This window comes from Hirundo rustica, chromosome 9 (genome assembly GCF_015227805.2).
Source record: "Hirundo rustica isolate bHirRus1 chromosome 9, bHirRus1.pri.v3, whole genome shotgun sequence".
NCBI classification, from domain to species: domain Eukaryota; kingdom Metazoa; phylum Chordata; class Aves; order Passeriformes; family Hirundinidae; genus Hirundo; species Hirundo rustica.
The window spans coordinates 23,953,483-23,977,675 of record NC_053458.1 but is presented as its reverse complement, the minus strand read 5'-3'; the positions used below and the strand labels follow the sequence as shown (position 1 = coordinate 23,977,675).

Below are 24,193 nucleotides of genomic sequence, written 5' to 3'. Positions count from 1 at the left end.
AATAGCTGACAATAAATACACAGTGTTAGGATTAGCTCAGGAAAGCTCAGCTGCACTTCCATAGTCGTTCTTTAAAAATACTGACTATGCTGTTCTTAAACTCATCATACTGACCTACTAGTTTTGTGGAATTTTACTAAAGACAGCAGGGATAAAAATAACCTATAAATGGATGCTGCCCAACAAGGAAAAGCACAAAAACTCTGGTCACCTTTACCTTGTTTACCTTCCAGCACCTGACAGTGTAGCTCCATAGGTAACCTGATACTATTTTCAGTATAGAAAAATCCTGGTTCAGTAATAGTAATAAGAATTTATTAGCTATAAAAAAGGTATGCTCAGAAAATAATAAATGGATACTTAATATGTGTGACAATTCAAGACATTGATATATTTTCATACGTTAAGGAATATATTCAAAAGAAAATTTCTAATAGCAAACTGTAAAAAAGTAGTACTTTTATGGCACATCCATACAGTACCGCATTTACTGCACTGGCTGACAATATGTCAGCTTTGCAGCTGACCTGAAAACAAGTGAAAGGCAGAACATTTAGGATCAAATATATAATCCATCTGTATATCTCCTCCAATCTTTACACCACCCCTTGAACAAGAGATTTTTCAAAATTAAGGCAATCTTAAAGGTACAAGTGCACAAAACCTTCAAGACTGCCCTCCAATCCTCTCAGCCATTGACAGCCCTCTCCCTTAAAGGAAGATAGACACCAAAAAAAGCTCTGCTCCCTCACTACCCACAATGAGGAACTTTGGGGAAGCACACAGAAGGGTTACCAGTTCTTAGGACGACAGCCCTAAGAGGGATGTGAAAGCTTTACAACTGAACTTGACATGATGATGCCCACAAGGTTTTGAGACTGAGCAGGGAGAAGCAACAGAATTTCTTTCTGAACAACAACAACCAAACCCCCCTTGTAATAAACAGATAGTGTGATGCTGGCTCTCACAAAACAAATGATTAATGTATGTTATAAGGTTAAAAGAAGTTCTGTTAAGATCTGGCGGTTCTTTATGTAAGTTTTGTAATGTTGAAAGTTGATCTTCGACCATTGGGAAAGCCGGAAGGACTGCACAGACTCCAAGAGGCGGGACAAAGGAGGAGCTGGGTGAAAGGACTGATACAAGCACAAGTGTGGGGAGGGTTGGCTTGTCAATAGCATAAATAAGGATTGTTACGGGTGTGGGCACTGTGCCTCTGGCTGCAGCTAAGCTCCCAGCACTGTCCCTTTTTCCTTATTGTGGTTCAATAAACCTTTTAAAATTATAACAAGTGAGGCATTGTTTCTCACATCTTTATTTTTTTCTCTTTCAAACCCAACCTGATGAGAACATACACTATCAGGTCTCAATGGTGAAAAATGTATAGTAACACCAGCAGTAATTTGCTATATTACAGTACCTGACTTGGTAAAACCTTCATTTTTCTTAAGGGGCTGGAAACTGCAGACAACAGATGTTAAAACAAGTGAACATTACTTCTTTTAACAGTTTTTGCACTATGAAAACCATTTCCAGAATTACGGAAAATGCAGATATCTGAGCATTGAGATAAGCTTCAGATGGATATCATCAAATCAGTTTCAGAAAGTTCTGCTTTTCAAGTCAGCCCTGGAGAAACCCAATGAGGTCAGCAGATAGCAGCCCTCCCTGGACGCTGCATGGGATCTCCCAGACAAGCAAAGAGAATCCAATTCAAAGGAAGGAAGCCACAGTCTGTTCAGTGCCACACTTGCAATGCAGACAAAACGTGCCCTCTCGCCTGCCTGCGAGCCGGAGAGCAGTGACACACATTTCCTCCTGGAAATGCCACTCCACTTTGCATCAAGGGGACAACAACTGCAGCACCTAAATTCCCACTGTCTGCTCTACAAGTCTCCTACTGCCTCCAGCCTCCACTAACAGCTTGGGATATACAACTCATATCTCTTGCTCATTTTTGGTGTTCTCTAGAGAACCCCTTCCTCTCAATCCCTGCCTCAAATCACCCCTTGCACAGTGGCAAATGCTGACCTTTATGCTCAGTAAGGCTGGAATGACTCCAACACAGAGGAAGTGATCATTTAAGAGGAGTCAGTTACTGGGAATTTGAGATACTGTCTTCATTGCTAAGCAGCAGATGGGTAAAGAGCAAATCCATTAGGCAATACCATGAGAGGTGGCAGAAATAAAGGACAAGTAATCCTTCATATCGTGTTTGTAGCAAGTTAGCTAGGACAGATACAGAGTTCAGTGTTTTCAACATGTGCTCTCCAAGTTATAATACCAAGATCTATGCCCAGTTAGTCAAGGCCTTCTAAAACATAAGCCTTAAAGCAAAATTATTGATATTTAAGTATTCAGTAACTATAACTGAATTAAGTCATTCAGTAACTATAAACTGGTTTTTTGCCAATCCCATTTTATAAACTTCCAATCACGTCAACACCACACAAAACACACATCTATGCACAAACACGACATACTCAGAAGTTTTAAACAGCTATTCATTATTAAGAGATTTGAAAGGACATCACACGGTACAAACAAGCCTTTACAAAACCACTCATATTACATCTGGGTATGATCCTAATTTCAAGCTGAATCTTAGAAATTATTTTCAATTCTTCATCTTGAAAATGCATGCAAACCATACTCTGAAAGCACAGTAATGGCAGAAGGCTGAACATCAGTCACGGAGAATTATTTCCTCTATTTATGATAATTAAATGGGTACTCAGTAGATCATTGTCAATCGCTTACAGGAGCCTCGTAGCTGCTCCCTATTCTCTATCAGAAACACACAGGCAAGGCTGTTCTGAGATAAACTCAATTTCCAACTAGAGAATATTCAAATAATATCTAGCTTAGCAACACACAACTCTTCCCACAGTCCTCTGCTGTTGGTTCTCCTCAGTTCAGGAGAGGCTGATACAAGAAGGGCTGCTGGCTACTACCCAAGTCCATCACCAAAACACATGGTACTCCTGGAATATGGGAAGTTACTCCGTTCTGTGTTCAGCTGAAGGAGAAACCTATGACCAATCCAACCAGTTTAGATCTAGCAAATGTTATCAGGAGAGAAGAAGGGAAGCAGATGGATACACTACTACAAGAACTGTCCTCTCCAAGAAATGTGTAGCTTGAAGTTTTGAGGCCTGTCGAACACCAACAGGTCTGGAGGCAATCCAGCCTGGTTGAAGAGATGCAGGTCCCTGGCCCAAGTCCAGCTGACCTGTGCAGCTCTGTTCCAGCAGGCCGCAACTGCCCCCAAACAGAACTGCTGCCACCATTGCCCCACTGAACACTCCCAGGTACTCCCAGTTAATCAGTAACCTCCTTTCCCATTTTGAAAACTAATGGATTGTTTAGGAGCAAGCATCTGAGCAAATTTATAACTCCCAAGGTTAAATCTACTTGTGAGGGCTAAATATTTTTATTAAAAAAAGCCAAAAAATTGATTTACAATTTAAATCCCAAGATGTAAAGACAGAGTCCTTTCTAGTTCTGTGTCAGAAAACTTCACACGAACATTCAGCTGACTGCAAATCATTATCTGCTGTATGAATCATATATGGAAAAACATGGGGGGTTAGCAGACCTTTACTAAACATAAAGTATAGAAAAAAATAATGTGAATACAGTTTTCCAGACAGCAGTCTCCCTCTCAGCAGTCCAGACCTCATTTTCTTCTGCAAAGGCTGAGGAAAAGGCTCCAGAGCAATGGATTAACACATTGCACCTGAAGATCAAACCGTAAGTCTAGAAAGGACCTCAAAAGGTTATGTAGCCAACTCCATCACTCTGATGTTATTTCTGACACACTTTTAGTTGCTTGTTTTTGAAATCCTACCGAGTCACTTCCATAGCCCAGCGCAGTATCCCAGACACTCTGACAAACCATTCCCACAGAGCATTATGTCTTGCCTTCAGGAATTGCTGTGTGCCTTGAGTTCACCCACTCCGACTCCTTCCTCGCACCAAATCCCACAGCAAAAATCACCTGCCTTGCTCAACCCACTGCTGCTTTTGGAAGGTGGGGAGGATAGTGAATGTCCTCGCTCAGAGAAGACATTTTCTGAATCTTTGAGGCATATTAAGCAAGAAGAGACAATGCTATCAAAGGATTTGACATGACTACACAGTTACCAGTTACTGACTCAAGATCTGTGTTACTCAGGCTGCACAAGCCAATGCAGCCTCTGCATTCCACTTTGCAACCAAAGGTGTCACAGTCACTCGTTTCATGTAGCATACCAGCATGTCCAAAAGAAGTTTGAAAATAGAATAATTTTGGCACTGTGCTTCAGCATTTGACAATAAAGCAGGGAAACCAGGTGAATCATGCTGCTTTAATACCAAAGGCTGAAATCCTTATGTTCAACAGCATTTCCCATTATACACAAAAAATTTCCTGCACCCGAGTCCTTAAAGGCCCAAAGATCTTCATGCCTTTTGGATCTGTCCTTCCTGAAGACAAAACACTCTTGACCCACATCACCTAATGCTCCAGCTCCAGGTCTCAAAGAAGTATTTCAGGAATTAACAGAATCAGATAGGACAGAAGACACATTTTTGTAACCATATTTAACCAAAGAGTACAGAATTTTAACTGATCTTGAATGAGTATCCCCAAATTCTTACCACGTACCATAATGTCACAGGCAGACACAGCACTTTTTTTAGTGCTGACTTCTCACTGGCCACCTGTGATGGAAGCAACCAAAATAGTCTGTGGTTGCACAAGCACCATCAGCAAGCAGTTGACATCTTTGCTAGAAACACGCTGGAAATATTTTTCTGGGTACTTTCAAGCATTAGAGATTATTTTAGTCTTTGATATCAAAAGCAGAAAACAAGTACTTCAGCTGAAGTTAGTGCAAGCCACAATCCCCTACAGATGTCTTTGCCCCAAGCCCCATATCTCCTACCACTTACCTCAAAACAGAATAAATCTCTAAATTAAATAATGGTATGTTCAAGTTGGGTGGAAAACCTGACAGACATTCATGCCCTGGCATAATCTATGTGACATACTCATAAATTAAGGCCTACTGGAATAATTCAAATGCATGTTGACAATGCATATTAAGGATTTTATTACTTCTTTCCTAGATAAAGATTTCACATATATGTTCAACATTACAACTGTCAGTGGTAATAAGACAAACTGAATCACCTAGGTTTTTACTGCAAGTTTACTCTGCATACTTTAATAGTTTAATTTACAATCATTAACCAATCTAGAAATCTCACATTTTCCTTAAAATTAAAATAATATTTCCTTTATTTTACTAGTAACTGAAGCATGTTTGAGCTCTAAGAGCTGCTAAAGTTTTCATGTTTTTATACCCTTTTGGTGGGTCTGGGTCTTTTTTTAGTACTTATAAATGTGGCTTAAATCCTTTGAACGCTGTTCTTCCCAACAGATTGGCTTCTTCCTGGGAATATCTGGCTCAATCAAGTCTCTCTGCTCAAAAGTTTGGTCATTGCATTATCATCGACAAGTATTTACACTACACTTCAAGACAGACAAATTCAACAGCCAGAAGTCCTGTCCCATCCTTCCTTCTCCATAGGAATAGAGGATTAGCATTTCCAGTCATAACTCTCAGTTATTATTAGGCTAGTTTGAAAAATTTGCCCTAAAGACCCCTCACAACAGCTCAAGTGTACCTTGAATTAAGACCAAGAATGCCCAAAGACCCTGCTAAAACCAGTACTGTCTGCAGAAGGAACCGAAGATGTCAAAGGGTTTTGGGTTTGGGTTAAAAAAAAAAGATTATCACACAGTCACAGTTGTTTGACACACAGCAATATCCACATTCTTTCTTCACATCATGGTGAGACCAACACAGGACATGGCAAATCAGATACCAGGAGAATTTCACTGCAACAGACAGTAGCACAATTTACAGGACTATCATAAAACAAAGGGAGAAAATGGTCTTCCCAAGAGATTTATCATAAATTCACTTATTCTCGATGTGTAGAGAAGCGAAGGTGTGGTAAATACCACAGCACAGACTACAGGGGGGTCCAGGGGGCTGAAAACAGGCAGGCCCCAAACAAACTGCCTTTTGCTGTAGCCTGACTAAATAGGAACAACTCTCAAGGCCTCATTAAATCAAGGCATCATGAAACATCAAAGTCTGAAATAAAGATGCTTAATGCCCAAAAGATCTGTTTTTCTGTTTTCCAAACAGAAAAGTAGTTTCCTTTAAGTAGTTTAAGAAATGTTCCCCAAATTATTTTGGCAGAATCAGTTTTAGAGGCCCCACACTCAAAATTAATTTCTCATTTTCTAACAGCTAGAGAGTAGCTCTCAGATAATTCAGCTGTAAGACAAGCAGGGCCCACAGACTCAAAACAGACAATGCTTCAGAGTGAAGGGGGAGAAATAAAATAAAAATCAGCTTTACCCATACCACCATTAGACAAAGCAGAAAACTGTTCAGTCAGGCTGAGCACTAGAGGACACTTTCATCCCCAAAAACAATGACATTAAAAGATGAGAACTACACTGTTGATGTATTCAGGACATAGTAAGTACTTTCAGAAACATTATCTTCCTTTTCCCTGAAGATGGAAGAGAATATTAACTTTAGCACAACTCCTAAGTACCTCAGGGGTATCTCTGATTTGAGTTCCATCAATGAAATTCAGTCTGTCACCCACTCTGTAACAATCCCAAGAGATTCAGAGACTCCTCAGCCTTCTGGTTCCTTATGATAATCCCTTGAGTGTAGAAACCAGTGTGAATAATCCAAGAGAAGTCTGACTGGAACACAAAAGGAAGAGAAAGCAGGCCTAATGTCACTCAAAAAAGTTTATTCCACCCCAACTCACAGGATTACATTGATCTGAACAAGTACCTGCTGATTTAACTCAGATGAATTTAAACATTCAGCTTCAGAACACTGTTTAAGCCATTCCCCCCACATTTGGTCATCTGGGAACCCTCCAAGTTTACAACCAAAAATTAGTCTTAAATTCAAATGGGAAGAGCAGCAGTGGGCAGACAAGTCCAGAAACACAGCCCAAAGGCAGGACTTGGAGCAGGGCTGCACAACTGGCAGCTGGTGCTAACTCCAGTACAGCTGTACACTTGCAGCAATACCTTGTCCAGTGCAACAATTCAAGTGCTCAGCAGGGACACACAAACAAAGCCACCAGCCCTCCACCTGGTATGGAATCATGAGAAACCATGGCTCAGAGTCTCATGTCACTTCACAACAAACAATCTGTTATTCCTCTATTCTGTCACAGCAGTAAGATGGGTAAGATACCACATCCCTCACCAAGCACAGGAAAACCTACACATTCCCAAACACCACTGAAATCTATGACCTCCCTCATAATACATTAAAAACTACAGAATCAAAGTATGCATCTCTGCTAATGATTTTAAGGAAAAAAATCTGTGGGTTTATCCCCCTCCTGCCTGACAGTTTTTTCCAGTAATACGAGGATAATCCTCAAGTTCAAAGTAATGAAAGCAACAACTACTGTCCTCCCACATATATTCCTTACAAATCATAGCTGCATTCTTTAACTGCTCTTCTACCAGTCTGCTGCTATGAGTGAATGTCTGCTGCTGTGGTGAACATCTAATAGCACTGATGAAGAACCCTGAAGCTTCTACAATCCCCAGCAGCTCCTCATCCAACAAAAATCAGATCCTACAGCAAATTATGCCCTCTTCCCTCCCCAGCCACCACGCACTTGAACTGCAATTACTCCTCCTCTATGCTCATTTTTGCTGGCTGAGCAGGGCAGGGAAGATGCCAAGGCATTTATCCATCAAGTCACTGTCCTTTCCCATCAACCCAACCTTTCCTTCTCCAACAGGAAACATCCAGACATCTGAAAATGCCCACAACAGCCAGTGTGGCGAACTAAAAAAAGCAGGGCCTGCCCTGCTTCAGTTTCCAGATAGATTGATTTAAACAGAGCTTTAAGTTGCTTAGCTTAAGTTTGTGATACAATTCAGCGCTCAGATCAGCATTTAGAGGCCAAAAACATCTCACTGGACCAAGCTATGGTTAGTTGTTACGATTTCTTAGGATAGAAGAGATTTTACAAGTAGCCACAATATCACAGTATACTTTACACTGAATACTTAAATCAAACAGCTAATTCACAAAGAAAATGTACCTTCTTACCATACACTGAAATGAAGAAACAGAGGGGAAAAAAAACCCTCCAATCCCCTATACTCAGGGATGGTGGCAGCCTTCTCAGAATGCTTTGGTGCACTCCCTCATTAACACTTCAGACAAGCATCACCTGGTTTTACTGCCACAACAGAACTTTCTCTTTTCCAATAAAAGATCAAACTACATAGGAATATGCAGGTTAGAACAAGAACTAATTGCTACAGGAATCATCCCTGCCATCAAAAATAAATAAATAAATAAATACAGCTGTAACTTTACTTCCACTAACCTGCACTTCTAGGTCACTGGAATGCTGTTGTACAAGTAACCTCACAGCAGAGCACAAAGGAAGTGCAGTAACAGCATTCACAATAAGCTGTGTTCTGCAGCAAGGGGAGACTCTCAGTCCAGACTGGAAAGAGGGGTACGGTTTGTTGACAGTGATACCAGGTGTATATTCTATAAGGATGATACTCTATATATAGGTACAGCCATATTCTAGCAAACAGGACACTATTTACTAGGGTTCTGGGTCAGTGAGCACTTCAGTGGTAACAAACACTATCACTCCAAGCAGCAGTCCCACCCTGCTCTTAACCATTAGTGCTCCAATCCTGTTGCACACAACTTCACTCTTTTCGTCAGCACGTCTGTAGTAACAATGAATGGTATCAGGAAACCAGGAAACCAACTCAAACCAAAAAACAAAACTACAGCAATATTTTGGATAAAAAACAAAACTACAGCAGTTTTAAGCTAGTGTGGTTCCCCAGTTCAGCTTACTTTAGACTTGGCCATAGATTTATGCCATCACATCTGGGGTGAGGGTAAGTGAGAGTGAGAAACTTCTGTCAAGAGCTGTTCAAGTTTAAAACCCACCCTCGGTGTGTATGGCCAAGCTTTTGCCTAGTGCTAAGCAAGTCACGTTCTGTGGTTACTGCAGCCCTCTTTGGCACATATTCACCTTCCTGCCAGTCCCTCCAGGAGGGAAATATGCCCTGCCCCTGCACAGGCACTCCCATCCCTGCTGTCACCTCCCTACAGAGGAGCATGCTCAAACCCCAGCACAGGAACAAAGTGCTGCTTTACCCCCGTTGGGCTCTGCCTGCTTCTCTCTCACCAGCACACTCCTTTGGATCACCCAAACACGATCACCTAACCAGCTAACTTTCACAAAGTTATAATGGCAGCAACCAACTCCAGCACACTGAACAAGCCTTGTTTCCTTGGGAATATAAGTTTGAAAAACAAAAAATTATCGCAGGTCTGGCAGTGACTTTAGCACAAGTTGTCCCTCGGTGACAGGAGGATGCACAGTAATTTGGATACCCATGATAGGAAAAAGGGAACAAGTAATTGCTGCCCAGACACCTGAGGAGTATGGTGTGTGTGTCTTGGGGCTCTCAGCAAGATGTATTTCCTTCAGCAGAAAGCTCAGTGGGGAATTGCTTGACACTTTTTTTTACTGTGATTCTTTTTACTTCATAGGTCACCACAAAAAGCTTGTTGATCCTAAGTAAATAGCAGCCCTCATCAATCTTGCCTTTTTAAATCATTACTCTCACCCTCAAAAAATAATAAGAAGCATTGCTCATAAATACTGGCACAAATTCTAGTTGTGGAGAAGATTCTCTAAATGGTGGAGACATCTTGTATAGAGAAAAAAAGAGACAAAACTAGAAGGGAGACTTTATGCTCCCCCAAAGAAAACATCATGCTGTGAGGTGTCTCCTTGAAGGCCAAAGCAGGCCCCACTACATCTCCCCTGTTTAAAATTCAAGAGCAAACATCATATGAGAGTAGCATTAATCATTTCAAAAACAAAAAGCTGAAGGGAATACTTCCCAAGACTGACTTGGTCTTGTTCAGATACCAAGACAAATCAAGAAAGCTGTGGAACAACTGGAGCAAGGCCTCCAGAAGCAGTCAGGGCTGAAGTACTTGCATTTGGGACTGGAGGAGAGGCTGCGGGAGCCAGGCTGGGTCAGCCTGAGGTAGGGAAGGCTCTGGGACACCCACAGCTGCCACATGATTCCAGGGAGGGGACTGAGCAAATAGATCCAGGCTCTCTGCATGGTGGGAGGAAAAGAGACAATGGGCATAAGTTAAACCAGGAGAGGTTCAGACTGGATGTACAGAAAACCTTTTCCACCACGAGGACATTCACGCTGCACCAAAAGGCTGAGATGTCTCCATCCCTGGAGGTTTTCAGGCCCTGGGCACTTGGTCTGACCCAGAGCTGTCCCTGCTGTGAGCAGGAGGCTGGACAGGAGACTCCTGAGGCCTCTCCTCCAGCCTTATGACCCTGCCAACTCCAGGAAGCCCAATGCAGGGACACACTATTAAGAGTTTACATTTACTAACTTTTCCCTTCATTTACTCTCAAGATACTTAACTAAGTGACTTAGTCTCGCCGAGACTCATTCAAACAGTACTCTGGTTGGTGCCTTTCCAGCACAGACAAGCATCACCTCTACATCATCCTGATCAGGAATCAGTAGAGAACATGCTCACACACAGACTGCAATTACCTCTGCTCTACCCTCCTCCTTTAACAGCGAAGGAACACTGCAAGAGGTGTGTCACGGGCCGGCAGACAGCAAAGGAGCAACCGTGAAGAGACACAGCATATGCAGAAGTTAATGGAGCTACTGATGAGTCTTCAAAAAGAGACCCACAATTTGAATTATTAAAGCAGTCAAACCTTTAATGAAGTTGGTTACAGCCTCATCATAAAGCTACAGGAAACTACCTACTGGTTCATCAGCACTGGAATTTCTAAGCAGTGCTCAAGCCCTGTAATTCAAGCACTTTATATTCTACGTTTGTGCTTGTGCTAAAAGCCACAGTTTACCAGAGCAATGCCACATTTAACTGGTAACTGAGCTCACATCTTTTCGAAATTGAGACAGTCATATGTCAAACTGCTAAACTTCTGAATCCTAGTTAACTCCATTTTGAACATTAACATATAAAATTGTCATTGAAGATCATTTCTCTAAAATGAACATAGACTAAAGCTCAGCACTGGCTTATAAAATGGATGTGTTCAGAAGTTTCTGTGCTATTGTGTCAGAAATCCTATCAGTGATATTTTGCTTAAAAGTGACTTCTTTCATATCTAACAGGATACGTGAACCATCTAGTCTTTCGAGTAGACAATTGTTCCATGAGATTAATTTGATTTATGGGGAGTACTTGTAGATTCCCCAAGCAATACAAATAGCATGGATATAAATTTTCAGCAGATGTGATGAAAAGATTCAGCTGAACAGGGAGACTTGAACAGTGCCCCTGTTTCCTAAAATATCTTTTAGGCTCTCATCTCCTAAAAGAACCCTCTGAAAGGTCTACTCACCTTACCAGATGCAGTGCAAATCTTTGAGAAGTGACTCAAACAATGATTCCAGAGCAGTATGTAGGAAACTAGATGGGAGAGAATTCACTCCAATACTCTTGACAGGTGACTTTGAAAAGGATAAGAGCAGGAAAGTAAAAATCCTAAAAATCTATTGCAACATAGGAAGATGACTTATAAACAGACTCTCCTGCAACTTTTCAAATGCTCAGGACATGAAGCCCGACCTTATTTGCTTTTCCTGGAAGACTTCTGTAGGAGGCTCAGGTATTCCTCAGTTCTCACAGTCTGATTGAAGGAGCACAGTCCTTCAAGGACAGCATTTTAAAAAAGCTGATTCACACACATACAGAAAGCAAGAACCTAGAAGTGGAAGAGTTAAGGTAGTCCAGCCAAAAGTCCCTTTTTCCCTGCTCATCTTTTCAGCAGCTCGATTCTTGCAGAGTCATTATTTCACTAGATATTCAACCATTACATGTTCACCTTAGAAATCTGTCTCACTTCTATCTAAAATTCAAATACACAGAAAAATTATTTCTTGCAGAAACTTTTCTGTCCATCCTTAGTGTTAAGACAATGAAGACAGCAGAGACCAATTGCCTCATGTCCTCATTTGGCACAATGTCTTTGTTATTTGTTAAAGGTGCCCTCTGACATTGTTACACTTTGGTCTATTCCTTCTTCATTACAGTCGGATTGAGCCCGTCCTGCCACAGTAAAAAAGGAGGTGCCCTCCTGCTAAAGACAGAGGACTAACAGAACTGGCTCCAAGAGTCTGAGGCTTTATTCCCCATTCCCTTTATGAGCTTGGGCTGCAGGAACCTGCAGCTGCATTTCTGCCTTATGCAAATCAAACCATTTAAATGTACATTCTGTGTACGTAAAAAGCACAAGGAAACCTTCCCCAAACATACCTTCTACACAGAGAACAAACCCAAATGGTCTTTAGAGGCAGAAGGAAGATGATGGACTACAGAGTGCTAGAAAAGTTGAGAAGGTGGACTGTCCTGTCGTTTTAGGAAGAGAGAAGATTCTTGGTGACAGAGACACTGCCTGACACATCAGTGCACACACACTTCAGTCCTGTTGCTTTGGCACAATATAAGCAAAGCAGTCAGGAAAAAGCAAGAACAACCCAGGATGAGCTGAAGTGTGGGAGGAACAAAGAGAGGAGAAACAGGTGATTCCTGCCCACAGCCTGCAGGAAGGATTTCCAGCTTGGCACAGCAAAATACTAAGGAAGAGCCTGGTGGTGCAGGAAGGTGATGGGGCAGGGACATGTCCTCAGTGGTATGGCCTCCCACAACCCAAAGCAGCCAAAGGACATGTGCAGTCACAAGAAGGAACAGGGAGCCAGAGGTTACAATATTATTAAGACACATCCTACAATAAAAAAGCAAATCTTCTACTGGTAGAAGATTAATAATAATAAATCATTTAAGAGTTTTGTTATAAGGTAAGAAGAAAGAAAGAATGAAGAAGTTTCATGACAGCATAGGTGTACTCACCTGGAAGAGAAAAAGGTTCATAAACTCAATATTAGATAAAAAGATTACACTTTTTCCTTTTTTGAAGAAATAAACTTGAGGCAGGATCTGGGATAGTAGAAGGAAGCAGAGAAAAAAGACAAGATGAGGGGAAGAGAGGAATTTGGAGAACCAGCAAGGAAAGACCACTGAATTGTTCCAGAACTTGGTATAGAAAGTGCTTTCGAAATGTAAAATACTCTTTGAATTCAATCCTAAATCCTTCCCAAGCCCTGAACTCCTCGGAAGGAATATGCATGCCCTTTTGGCATACCTACTCCCTTTCCACCATGAGGTGTTCTGGAAGCGTCAGAGGTGACACAACACGATCAACCTGGACATTTAGTACTTCACAGCTACTGAAAAGCCATTTGTAGCTCACGACGCTGCTTTCCAAAACCACAAGAGAACCAGCATTTGGGTACAAGGTCACCCAAACGGTAAATTCACCCCACAGCCTATCAAAGTTCTGCTCGTATCAACGTGAGGTATCCCGTAGTCCCGACTTGAGAGACTCGGGAAAGATTCTGTTTCAAAGCACAGCCCCGGCAGCCTCACTCCTCTCCCAAGCCCTCAGCTGACCGTCTCCAGCACCGACCGGCTGTGTCAGCCGTGACTGAGGACTTCCAGCTGATGGCGAGGGCTGAGACACGACTCCCGCTACTCCCGTTCTCCCAGAGCACCTCCCGGGGCTGCGAGCACTGGTTCCGCTCCACGGCCGGGGTCAAACTTCGCGGTCGCACCGCAGCGGCGAGTTACCCTGCCACCTCCTTGAGAAGCGATGGAGAATTCCGGCGGGGAAGCCGGTGGACTCTCCTACACTCCCCGCGGCTCCGAGGCACCGGCGTGACCTTGCTGGGGAGCCCTGGGCCATGCGGCAGTCAAGCCCGCCCGCCCGCGGGGCTCCGGGAGCGCGGCGGCCGGGTCCCCCACACGGCCCCGGGCACGGCCCGCTCACCGCCCGGCGCCCCTCACCGCCGCTGCGAGGCCTGAGGGCTGCAAGACCGCCCGCTCCCCGCCGTCCCCGGGCCGCCCGGCCGCGGCCTCGCCGGCCCGCCGCGCTCCGGAGATACTCACCGGAGATACTGCGCGCACAGCAGGCTCATCCTCCGCCGCTCGCCGCCCGTCCCGCCGCGGCTCTCACAGCCCGGGCCGGCCCGCCGCCCCCGCGCCACCGCCGCCGCCGCCTCCCGCCGCCGCCATCTTCCCGTGCAGGGCCCGCGGGGAGGAAGGGGCGGGGTGTCTCCGCTCTGCGCTCCGGCCGGGCAGGACCGCCCGCGCCCCGTCGACCCCGCCGCTCCGGCCTCTCGGCGGCCCGGGCAAGCCCGGCTTCGCCGCTCCGGCAGCGGCCGCTCGCCGCTCTCAAGTCCCGCTGAGGCGCCGCGGCCCTCCCGCCGCGCCGGCCGCGCTTCCGGGCCGGACCCCGCCCCCGCCGGCACTTCCGGCGGCGCCACCGACAAACCCTTCCCCCGCCCGCTGCCATGGCAACCGAGGGGGCGGTGGGGCGTCGCCACGGCAACCGCGGTGCATCCCGGGGCCTGCGTCCGCGGCCTGACCCGCGCGGAGCCGCGCAGCGACAGCCGGCTTTGTCACATCGCCCCTCTCGGCCCACGGAGGGGCGGCCTGCCAAGAGGCCCCTGGCGCTGGCGGGAGCCCCAGTCGCAGAATCACGGAAACACAGAACGGGGCAGGTTGGAAGGGACCACAGTGGGTCATGGAGTCCCACCTCCCTGCTCAAGCAGGGTCATCCCAGAGCACATGGCACAGGATTGTGTCCAGACAGGTCTGGAATACCCCCCACACCCTCTCTGGTCTCTGTTCCAGTACTTGGTCAGTGCACAGGAAAGAAGTTCTTTGTCATGTTCAGGTGGAACTTCCTGGGCATCCATTTCTGCCCATGGTCTCTTGTCCCATTGCTGGGTCCCAGGGAGCAGAGCCTGGCCCCTGTTCTGAGCCCTCCCTGCAGACAGGGACGGAGAGGGACGAGGGCCCCTCTCAGCCGGGTCTCCTCTGGAGGCTGAACAGCCACAGGTCCCTCAACCTTTCCTTGTGTGAGCTGCTTCATGTCCTTCCTCATCTCTGCAGCCTCTGCTGGAGCTGCTCCAGGAGCTCCGGGTGTCTCCTGTCCTGAGGAGCCCAGACCCGGACACAGCACTCCACAGTACCCCACTAGGAATGGGCAGAGGGGCAGGATCACCTCCCTGAGCACTGGGAATTCTCTTCCTGATGCACTCCAGGATTTATATTGGCCTTCTTGGCTGCAAGGGCACACTGCTGGCTCAGGCCCTCAGTGCAAGCGTGGTAGTGGCCTTACACTTTTGTGACAAGAAAAGTTTTGCTGAGAACGGTGCTCATAGGCTTGGACTTCCCACAGAGAATCGTAGAACTATCAGTCTTGGAAGACAACTTTAAGGTCATCAATCCAGGCATCAACAGTGTTGCTGAAGCCCACACCAAATGAGGGGGGAAAAGGAAAGAAAGGAAACTTGTTTTTGTTGAGGCTATTATCACTCACTGACTCTTATTCTTCATTATTTACAACTTCAGTTAGCATTGCAAAGAGAGTGGGAGCAAAAATATGTTAGTAAGGAATAAAGGCATGAATAGGAATCACATCCATTTTACAATTATAGAACAGAAGCATGAAGTTTGGAAGAGATCTTTAGGATCATCAAGTCCAATCGACAACCCAGCATTGCCATGGTAACCCCTAAACCACTAAACACGTCACCCGGTGCCACATCCAGAGGCCTCTTGAACACCTCCAGAGATGGTGTCTCCATCACCTCCTTGGGCAAGACAAGAAGATAAGAGGGAGTCACAAAACAGCCTTCCTGTTCCCTGCCTGCTTGCCACACTGGGGATTCCCAGGATTTCCCAGCTTGGGTGTCCAGCCCCAAGGATCACTCCAAAATGTCCCAAATGCGCCTCATCTAAGAGTTTCTCCACTACCCAAAGCCGCTGACGCTACAAGCCCCACTGCCTGGGAGGCAGCAAGGTCATCCATGAGATGGGTTCCACACCGGGGATGTGGCCCACGGCCCTGGAGTTGGCACATAGAATCCCAGCATAGTTTGGGTTGGAACGGACATTGAAGATCATCTCTTTCTAACCCCACTTCCACTAAACACTTCCCACTAGACCAGATTGCTCTGAGCCCTGTGCACCCTGGCCTGGAATATTTCAAGGGATGGGGCAGCCACAGCTGCTTTTGGCAACCTGTGCCTTACCACCCTCACAGGGAGGAATTTCTCCTCAATATTCCATCCCTCCCTGCCCCCTGGCAGTGGGAAGCCATTCTCCCTTGTCTGTCACTCCATCCCATTTAAATATTCTCTCTCCATCTTTGCTGTAGGCTCCCCTCAGATACTGCAAGGCCACAAGTAGGTCACACTGAAGCTTATTTTCTCCAGGCTGAACAACCCAAATTCTCCCAGCCTTTCCTCATAACAGAGCTGCTCCATCCCTCTGATCACCTTGGTAGCCTTGTCTGGACTCAGTCCAACAGATCCACATCCTTCTTGTGCTGGCGACTCTGGATCTGGACATAGTGCTCCAGGTAGGGTCACCTCAGCACAGAGCCAGGACATGGGCACATCAGGGAGTAACCTTTCACCTGGGTACAACATTCTATCACAGCCCAATATTTACAGTTTTTTCACTATTTACACCATGTGGTCCCACCTCCCATGCTGACTTGGTGACTTTTTTTTTGTGTTCCAATTTGTCTTTTTATGGCAGGAAAAATCCCACTGAGTTCAGTGTCTATTCAAGCACATGAGCCAGCCTGAAGAAATGAGGCAGAGGAAAATTTGGGATCAGAGGAACACGAGGTGGCTGGCTAATAAGTTGTGTCATTTGAGTCTGTAAGTGACCTAAGGACAAAATGAAAGATCATGTTTCAAAAATAAATCCCCTACATTTTTTTTTTAGGTTGAAGAAAGGAACATGTTTAAGGAAATTATTTTCAGGGCCCCACGGGTTCAAATGGGAGCATTGCAAGACTTGCAGAATGGTTTTCCTGCAACCAGGGCTGGACAGCGAGCAAATTCCCATGAAATCCTGTGCAGCCCCTCAGGCAGGTGCTGTAGCAGGGCCCAGGGCTCACCTCCATCCCTCCAGCCCCTCAGCTACAGAGCAGGAGCAAACTCGTTCAACACTGGGCAAACTGGGGCTACTCCTGCCTGCCTGGAGCCTGTCCTGTGCTAAACCAGGCTGAGTTTGTACTCTGAGATTTTATGTCCTGGATCAATGCACAAATGCAGCTCTTAGAAGCTGCATCTCTCAGGGCACATTGTCCAGGACTCTCCCCAGACCCTTCATGCTGTCTATGTGAGTGGGAGCCTTATCCTTTTGCTCCTGATCCAGTATGCTCAAGGCACCTTGCACCTTGCACCTTGATTGTGGCCTTCTAGTACCTGAAGGGGCCAACAAGAAAGATGGAGAGGAGCTCCGGACAAGGGCCTGGGGTGATAGGACAAGGGGGAATGGCTTCCAGCTGCTAGAGTTCACCTCGTTCCAACCCCCCTGCCATGGGCAGGAACACCTTCCACTACCCCTGTTTGCTCCAAGCCCCATCCAGCATGACCCAGAACTCTTCCAGGGATGGGGCAGCCACAACCTCTCTGGGCAACCTGTGCCAGTGTCACACCACCCTCACAGGAAAGAATTTCTTCCCAATATCCCATCTAGCATCTGTCAGTATGAATAAAGGCATTCCCCCTTGTCCTGTTGCTCCAGACCCCTGTCCAAAGTCCCTCTCCATCTTTCCAGTCAGTTCCCTTCAGCTACTGGGAGGTCAGAGTTAGGTCACCCCAAAACCTTCTCTTCTCCAGGTGAATAATCCCAATTCCTGTATCCTCTCTTGATGAGCACAGTTCTCATCCAGGAGACCACAAAGTGCTCCCTAGAGGCATCACGACCGTGCTGCGTCAGGAACAAAGAAAGAGCAGCAGCATCAACTCAGCGGCTGTCTTGTTTAGTCTTCTCTGAGTCCAAACCACTTTCAGAGCAACCCCAAAAGACCAGAGAGGTTCCCATGGGGCAGAACTGACTTCTGAGTCTTGGGCAGTAGGGAACAAGCAACCCTGGATATTTTCAAGATACCTATTTTCAAGAGAATCTGTTGGGTGTCATAGCCAGTGTCATTTAACTTGCTTAATGCCAATGTAAATTGCCAAGCAGAGCCACACCTAAGAGCAGCTGCATGGGGAAACCTGTGGTCCATCAGGACAACCTGCCCAGTCATAAAGTCTCCCTTCACCTTTTCTTGCTCTTTAATATCTTCCAGACAAAGAAGCAAATGATGTCACAATCTTTGCAGACTTTCCCTTGGTTTTCAAGGCTTTTTTTCTGAACTGTGGGGTCTTTTGCTTCCCTCTGAGTTTCTGCACTGTTGAAATAAATCTGTCCATTAGGCCACTGTGTACATGAGTTTCTCTCCCACACCTTCTCTTCTTGACTCTCAGAAGGCTCTTTCATAACTTCAGATTTGTTGTCAGATTGTCCCACGAAACATTTTTGAGGGTTTGACATTGCTGCTGATTTCTCTGCTCCATTTCTTATGAAGTTCTAATTCAAACCTTTTGTTGCACACAGCAAGGGGATAATTTCCTTCTATTTAGGGGGGACCCCCAAGTCAATCTCCCCTTAGTTTTGTTCCAAGAGATTTGTGATAAAAGAAGCAGATTTCTCATAGAGGTGAACTTGTATTATCATCTTTGTTATTTATGGGTCAATAATTGTAGTCTATCATTTTATGGATATCACAGCATAGGAAAGGATTTGGTCCCCAGAGAGGGAGGGTAGACCAGAGACACTGTGAACCCACTGAATAAACCCAGCCTTCAGCCACAATGAGCCAAAATGCCCAGGAGTGAAGTTGCTCTGCTCTCCAGAGGGAAAGTCTTGTAATTCCAATGTGAATCCATTTTACATCCTCTGACTGTCTCTGTCACCGTCTGAGCTCAGCATTTCACAGACCTTGGATGTGTTTATCCTCAAAATATGCTCTAAGAGTTAAGAAAGGACTATGCCCAGTTAACAGATAGTCAGGGTAACAGAAGAGATTTTTTCAAGGTCATTTAAGACAACAGTGGAGAGGTGGACCATGTGGAGCCTGCTTCCATCTTTCTTTATGAACACTAACATCTTTAATTGTCCTGTGAGACTCACTGAGTCCAAGGTCTTCCTTTTTATGTGCAGATATTCTGCCCCTGTTTTTACACACAGATGTAGTACTGGACAGCCCTCTGTCTCTGCACCAAACTTTGGCTTTTATATCTTTGAGACATCACGTTCTCTTGCTGCTCGGTGTGAAAACCTGGGATCAGGGAAGGACGAGTGAACAGCTCAACAGCTGAATGATGAAACATCAAATTCTCTGCAGGTTTGGTGATTATTTCAACCTAAATGTTGTGATGTGGGAAATTAGCACTCAACAGCATTTGAAGGAAGAATCAAAGCATGAAGATACCTAAACAATCCTAATTTTGTCCTCTCTTCTTCCTGATCAGTAATTATGTTATCATTATTAAAGTGCATTTGTTGTCATCCCAGATTATCCTACTTAGATATTGAATTGCTAGTGACAAAAGCCTCATCTTATCCTAGTAATAACCTCTTTTCCCCAAATGTACCCAGTATGCAAAACTTCAGGAATTTAAACTGTGTAGAGGTTTGTTAAGCCTTCACTATTCCCTTGCAAATATCATCCAGAAGAAAGAAAAAGATTATAAAATAGGCCTCACTTCTTAGAGATTTTTTTCCCCAATCCTTACCATTCATAAAGTAATGTATTTCCTTTTAATTTTTTGAGAGTAATTGTTGTGCATTCTGGGCAGAAGTAGCCTTTCACTAAAAGGCTACTCACTAAAAGCTAACTCACTTTGGGAAGGGAGAGAGCAAGCAGTCACTCCCAGGGATCCATGCTGAGTGCCTCAGCCTCACTCCCCATCCCAGGAACCCAGCTACAATCCTGCCTGTGCAGACTGATCTGAGCTGTAACCTCAGAAACAGAGACACTAAAAGGGCGCCAAGCTAATTGTATCTGTGGCCAGTGTCCGGCTGGTGTTGCTGAATGTGAGCAAGAGAGAAATTGGTTCCCAGGCTGACCTTCCCTAGGAGATTGCCTCAAATGTCAGCCCAGTGTCCCAGAAACACTGCACAGCACTTGAGGTCAGTTCACAGAGGCCACGACCAGGGTGTTAAGTCCTCCACCTCAATAGATCTCCAGCTTTATCTCATGGCACCTTTTCACATCTTCTTCCTGCAGATGAAGAACCAAGATCTGAGAAGAACTCCCCAGTCTACTCAAATTTTCAAACCTCAGTTATAAGTCATGTCTTTCACTGGCTGCTTTTCAGCCTTGCTTACTCCTTCCTTGCTTGAATATCCGCTCTTACAATGGGTCATCCAAAATGAAAGATTTCTTCCTTTGAAACAGGCTGTCCCGCCCTTTGTGGCCTCAGGCCTGGTCGCTGTGGGTTTGGCAGCTCCCTCCATCTCAACTAGGCTCCCAGCACAGCAGCTACCCCCAAGTGCTTCCAATTATTGTCCTATAGCCTTGTTCCATGGGCAACTGGTTCAGCTTGGCCTGTCTAGCCTGGCACAATCTGCCAGTTCAGTTTGGCTTCCTTATATTTGCAAATCCTTTCCCTCCCATTGGCTGGGTTTGCAAGCCTGCTTTGGCTAGATACATTCAGATTGTATCTCAAAAACGGGTGCAAATTAAAAACCTGCTTTTTCTGGAACCAGGGGTTTTATTCCAGCTGGGCCACCGAGTAAGCAACTCCCTTATTCAAGATCTTTTGCTCATTAATTTTCAAGGAGAAGTCCTTTTTTCTTTTTTTAAGTGCATTGTTGCATTACAAAAATTTCTTAGAGTCATAGGGCTGGGCATGTGGGGAACAGAACTGAACCTGCTTCTTAGCCCTTGTCAGGAAAGGTTCTAAAATGTGCCAGGATGGGTTCACAAATTATTTAAGCCCCTCTAATTGCCCTTTTCTCTAATAAATTTGAGTTTTTGAAGAGTTTGCGGACTGTCAGTTTAAAAGCCTTAAACTGGAAGGTTTCTTTTCCTCCTCCCAAGCCCAAGAGGAGGAACAAGGTGAGAGGCAGTGCTGGGAGAATTGAGGGGTCCCCGTTTCTCACCCCAGTGAACACAGCCATGATCTTCCTGCCTTCCCCTGCATTGCCCCCTGCTCTTGGGGCTTGGCTGTGCAGATGGTGAAGATCTGGACAAATCCATGTGCAGAAATACCCTTGGTGTGAGCCACAGGCCATTGTCTCAGGTGTGCTTAACAGGTCTCAAGTCCCACAGGTACCGATTTTGCAGTGCTGATATGAGCTGCCTGTGTAGGCAGATCCCTGTGTTTCTCCATGCTGTTTTCTTCCTCTGAGAATAAACCCCAGCTAATCATCCTTCTGCCCTCTCTGTGTCCTGCTGTATCAGCTCTGCAGGTGGCAGATGGCTGTTTGCCACCATGGGCTGGGTTGGAGCTCAGATCCACTGGGGGTCTTGGGGTGCTCCAACGCTGCACAACAATCACAGGGAGGGCTGGCAGGGAATATCTAGCTCCTGCAACTGGGGCTGTTGTCTTCAGCCATGGGAAACCTGCACTCACATGTTCAGGGAAAACAGTAAGCAAAAGAAAAAACATGCTGGGTTGGAAAATACTGAGGGGAAAAAAGGTGAAATAACCACTGCACAGCCTTGCAGGCATTGCTCCTGCACCAAAACCTGCCGCTGCTCCCCGGCCGGCAGCGTTGCTAAGTGACAGCTGATTTGCCACATCACTCACCATCCAGCAGGCAAGCAGGGGAAGAGCTAAAGACAGAGACAGGGCTGCCCAGACCTCATCCTCACCACAGCCTGGCAGTACTGGCCAGACCTTGTCCCCACCATGGCCAGGCAGTGCATAACCTGCATCTGGACAGGTGGTCTTGGTTTTTCACTGTTGTTTAAGGACAAACCCCCGTGTGAAACAGAGGAGGCAGAGAGATTCAGCTGCATGGCAGGAGCTGTCAGGACCAGTGGGATGTGTTTGGCATCACCAGGCAGTGGGAGAACTTGGCACAGGCAATTTTGTCCATTTGTGCCTTCTGCAACAGCAGCACTTAATGCTCCTACAGCTGCAGGTTGTATGAGCTACAGAAGGGAAAACATGCCCCCCTGCAAAATTTCGTACGCAAAATTAGCAGGGAATGGGGTTATGATTAACAAAAAATGCAGCTGCCTCACCTCAACTTCAGACTCTTCTGTATAAAAAGAGTCAGTGGAGAATCTTCTTGCAGAGGGCACACGCTCATATTTCATGTCAGGGCAGTTGTACCACCCCCAAGGGAAGGGGGTAGGATGCTATCCTTAGTGGGAACATGCAGGAGAGTACGCATTTCCCTGCTGACAAATCCGTGGTTTTAAAAGCAGAGTTGTGCTGTGCACAGCACCAGTGGTAAACTGCAGAGATACCAGTAGTAAACTGCAGAGACCTTTCCTAAGGTTGTGAGTCCCTTCTTTTCAGGGTAAGCTTGGAGGAGCAGCACAGGAAAAAGCCCAGCACAACCCCAAAATCTAATCCCATTGAATCATCATATGTCCATACATAGCCAGTAGGAAGACAGAGCAGGGAACGAGGGGCAGAGCACACCACACTATCAGCACCTCCTGAGCGTGCGAGTGCAGCAAGGGCCTTCGCAACAAGGATTTAAGGGTTCCCCAAAAGAACATATTCAGCATCACCTTGGGTTCATTTCCTAGTGGTCTTGCTTCTTCATATCACTCAGGCTGATGAGTATCTCAGCACCTGGCTGAGCTGGGAGGGAAAAAGGTTTTAAACAAAGGACTGTGAATAATTAATCTTAGCAGGACAAGGAAAAACACGGCACACTGCTGTGGGTAGGGCTAAAAGCCTCTGCCATGAGAAGGCAGAAATGAGTGTCACGGGAGTGTCCTCTTAACGACAGAAGAGGAAGACAGATTAAGGTAGCAAGGGAGACCTGTTGGTGGCAAATAACTCCCTGCTGAGAGGAAAATCTGTGTGTAGGAGCCAGAGATAAGGCCAGGACAGCCCTCAGGAAGGGGCTGAAGGCAGCTGCATGCAGCTCTTCTTCAGTGGTTGTAGGCAGAGAGGGCTCTGCTGGCTCTTGCTCAGGGCAAGGAGCTTCTTTAGTGGAGAACAGCAATGCTGCAGTCCTAAAAATGAGAAATTTAGAGAATTAGACAGTTGGGTAGTCTGGTACTTGTTTACCTTGCAGTAAAGACTGTTTTCTTGTGAATGCATAGCATCTATTTGACATTGGTCTCTTTCAGACAATGAAATGGATGGGTTGGGTGAAGCTGAAGCCCCATAAGTTATTTTCCCCGTAGAACCCCAGAAAAGGGTGCTGCAGCAATGTTGTGCTGGGGCTGGAGCTGCTGGGAGACCGATGCAGGTCCCAGGCTGAGACCACCTGAGCAGCCACCAAGGGGGAACACGCTGCTGGTTATGAGCACTGAGTTGTGCAGATCACAGAATCAGTTAGTCTGGAAAAGACCTGAGAGATCATCAAGTCCAATCTATGACTGATTACCACCTTGTCAACCATCTCGTGGCATTAAGTGTCACATCCAATCTTTCCTTAAACACCTCCAGGGACGGTGACTCCACTGCCTCTCCGGGCAGTCCATTCCAATGTCTAATCACCCTTTCTGTAAAGAAATTCCTCCTGAAGTCTGTTGGCCTAAGACTATGGCTCCTTGTCCTGTCGCTGGTTGCCTGGGAGAAAATCCCCCACCCGGTTGCACCCCCCTTTCAGGGAGTTGTAGGGCGTGATAAGGTCACCCTTCAGCCTCCCCATCTGCAGGCTAAACCTCCTGTTACATCTCCTCAGTCCTGGGCATGCCAGCGTGTCCCTGCCGCCCCTCTGTGAGCGTACACGGAGCGGATGCGGGTGTGCGCCCGTCCCCGTGTGCGTGCACGGGCGCGTCTGTGCCGCGGCGTGTGCCCCTCTCCGTGCCGCGGGGACGGGCGTGTACCCGCGGGGTGCGCACACCAGTGCACACGCACACCCGCGCGTGTAGGACCCCGCGGGGGGCGCGCCCCGGGCCGTGCTGGCGAGGGGCGGCCCCGGCCCGGCTCCCGCAGCCGCGGCGCCGCCCCCGCTCCATCCCTCCG

The 24,193-nt window shown here is 46.3% G+C and overlaps 1 protein-coding gene across 5 annotated transcripts in view; it reads right to left on the bottom strand.

The window, feature by feature from the left end:
- SMG7 (SMG7 nonsense mediated mRNA decay factor) overlaps positions 1 to 14,210 on the bottom strand; it is a 52,718-nt gene extending 38,508 nt beyond the window's left edge. For all 5 annotated transcript variants that reach the window (XM_040072618.2, XM_040072621.2, XM_040072620.1 and 2 more), the window contains exon 1: positions 14,118 to 14,210. In XM_040072618.2, the coding sequence (XP_039928552.1) occupies positions 14,118 to 14,146 (29 nt within the window). In that variant the 5' untranslated portion in view covers positions 14,147 to 14,210. The remainder of the gene's footprint in view (positions 1 to 14,117) is intronic.
- Between the last annotated feature and the right edge of the window lie 9,983 nt (positions 14,211 to 24,193).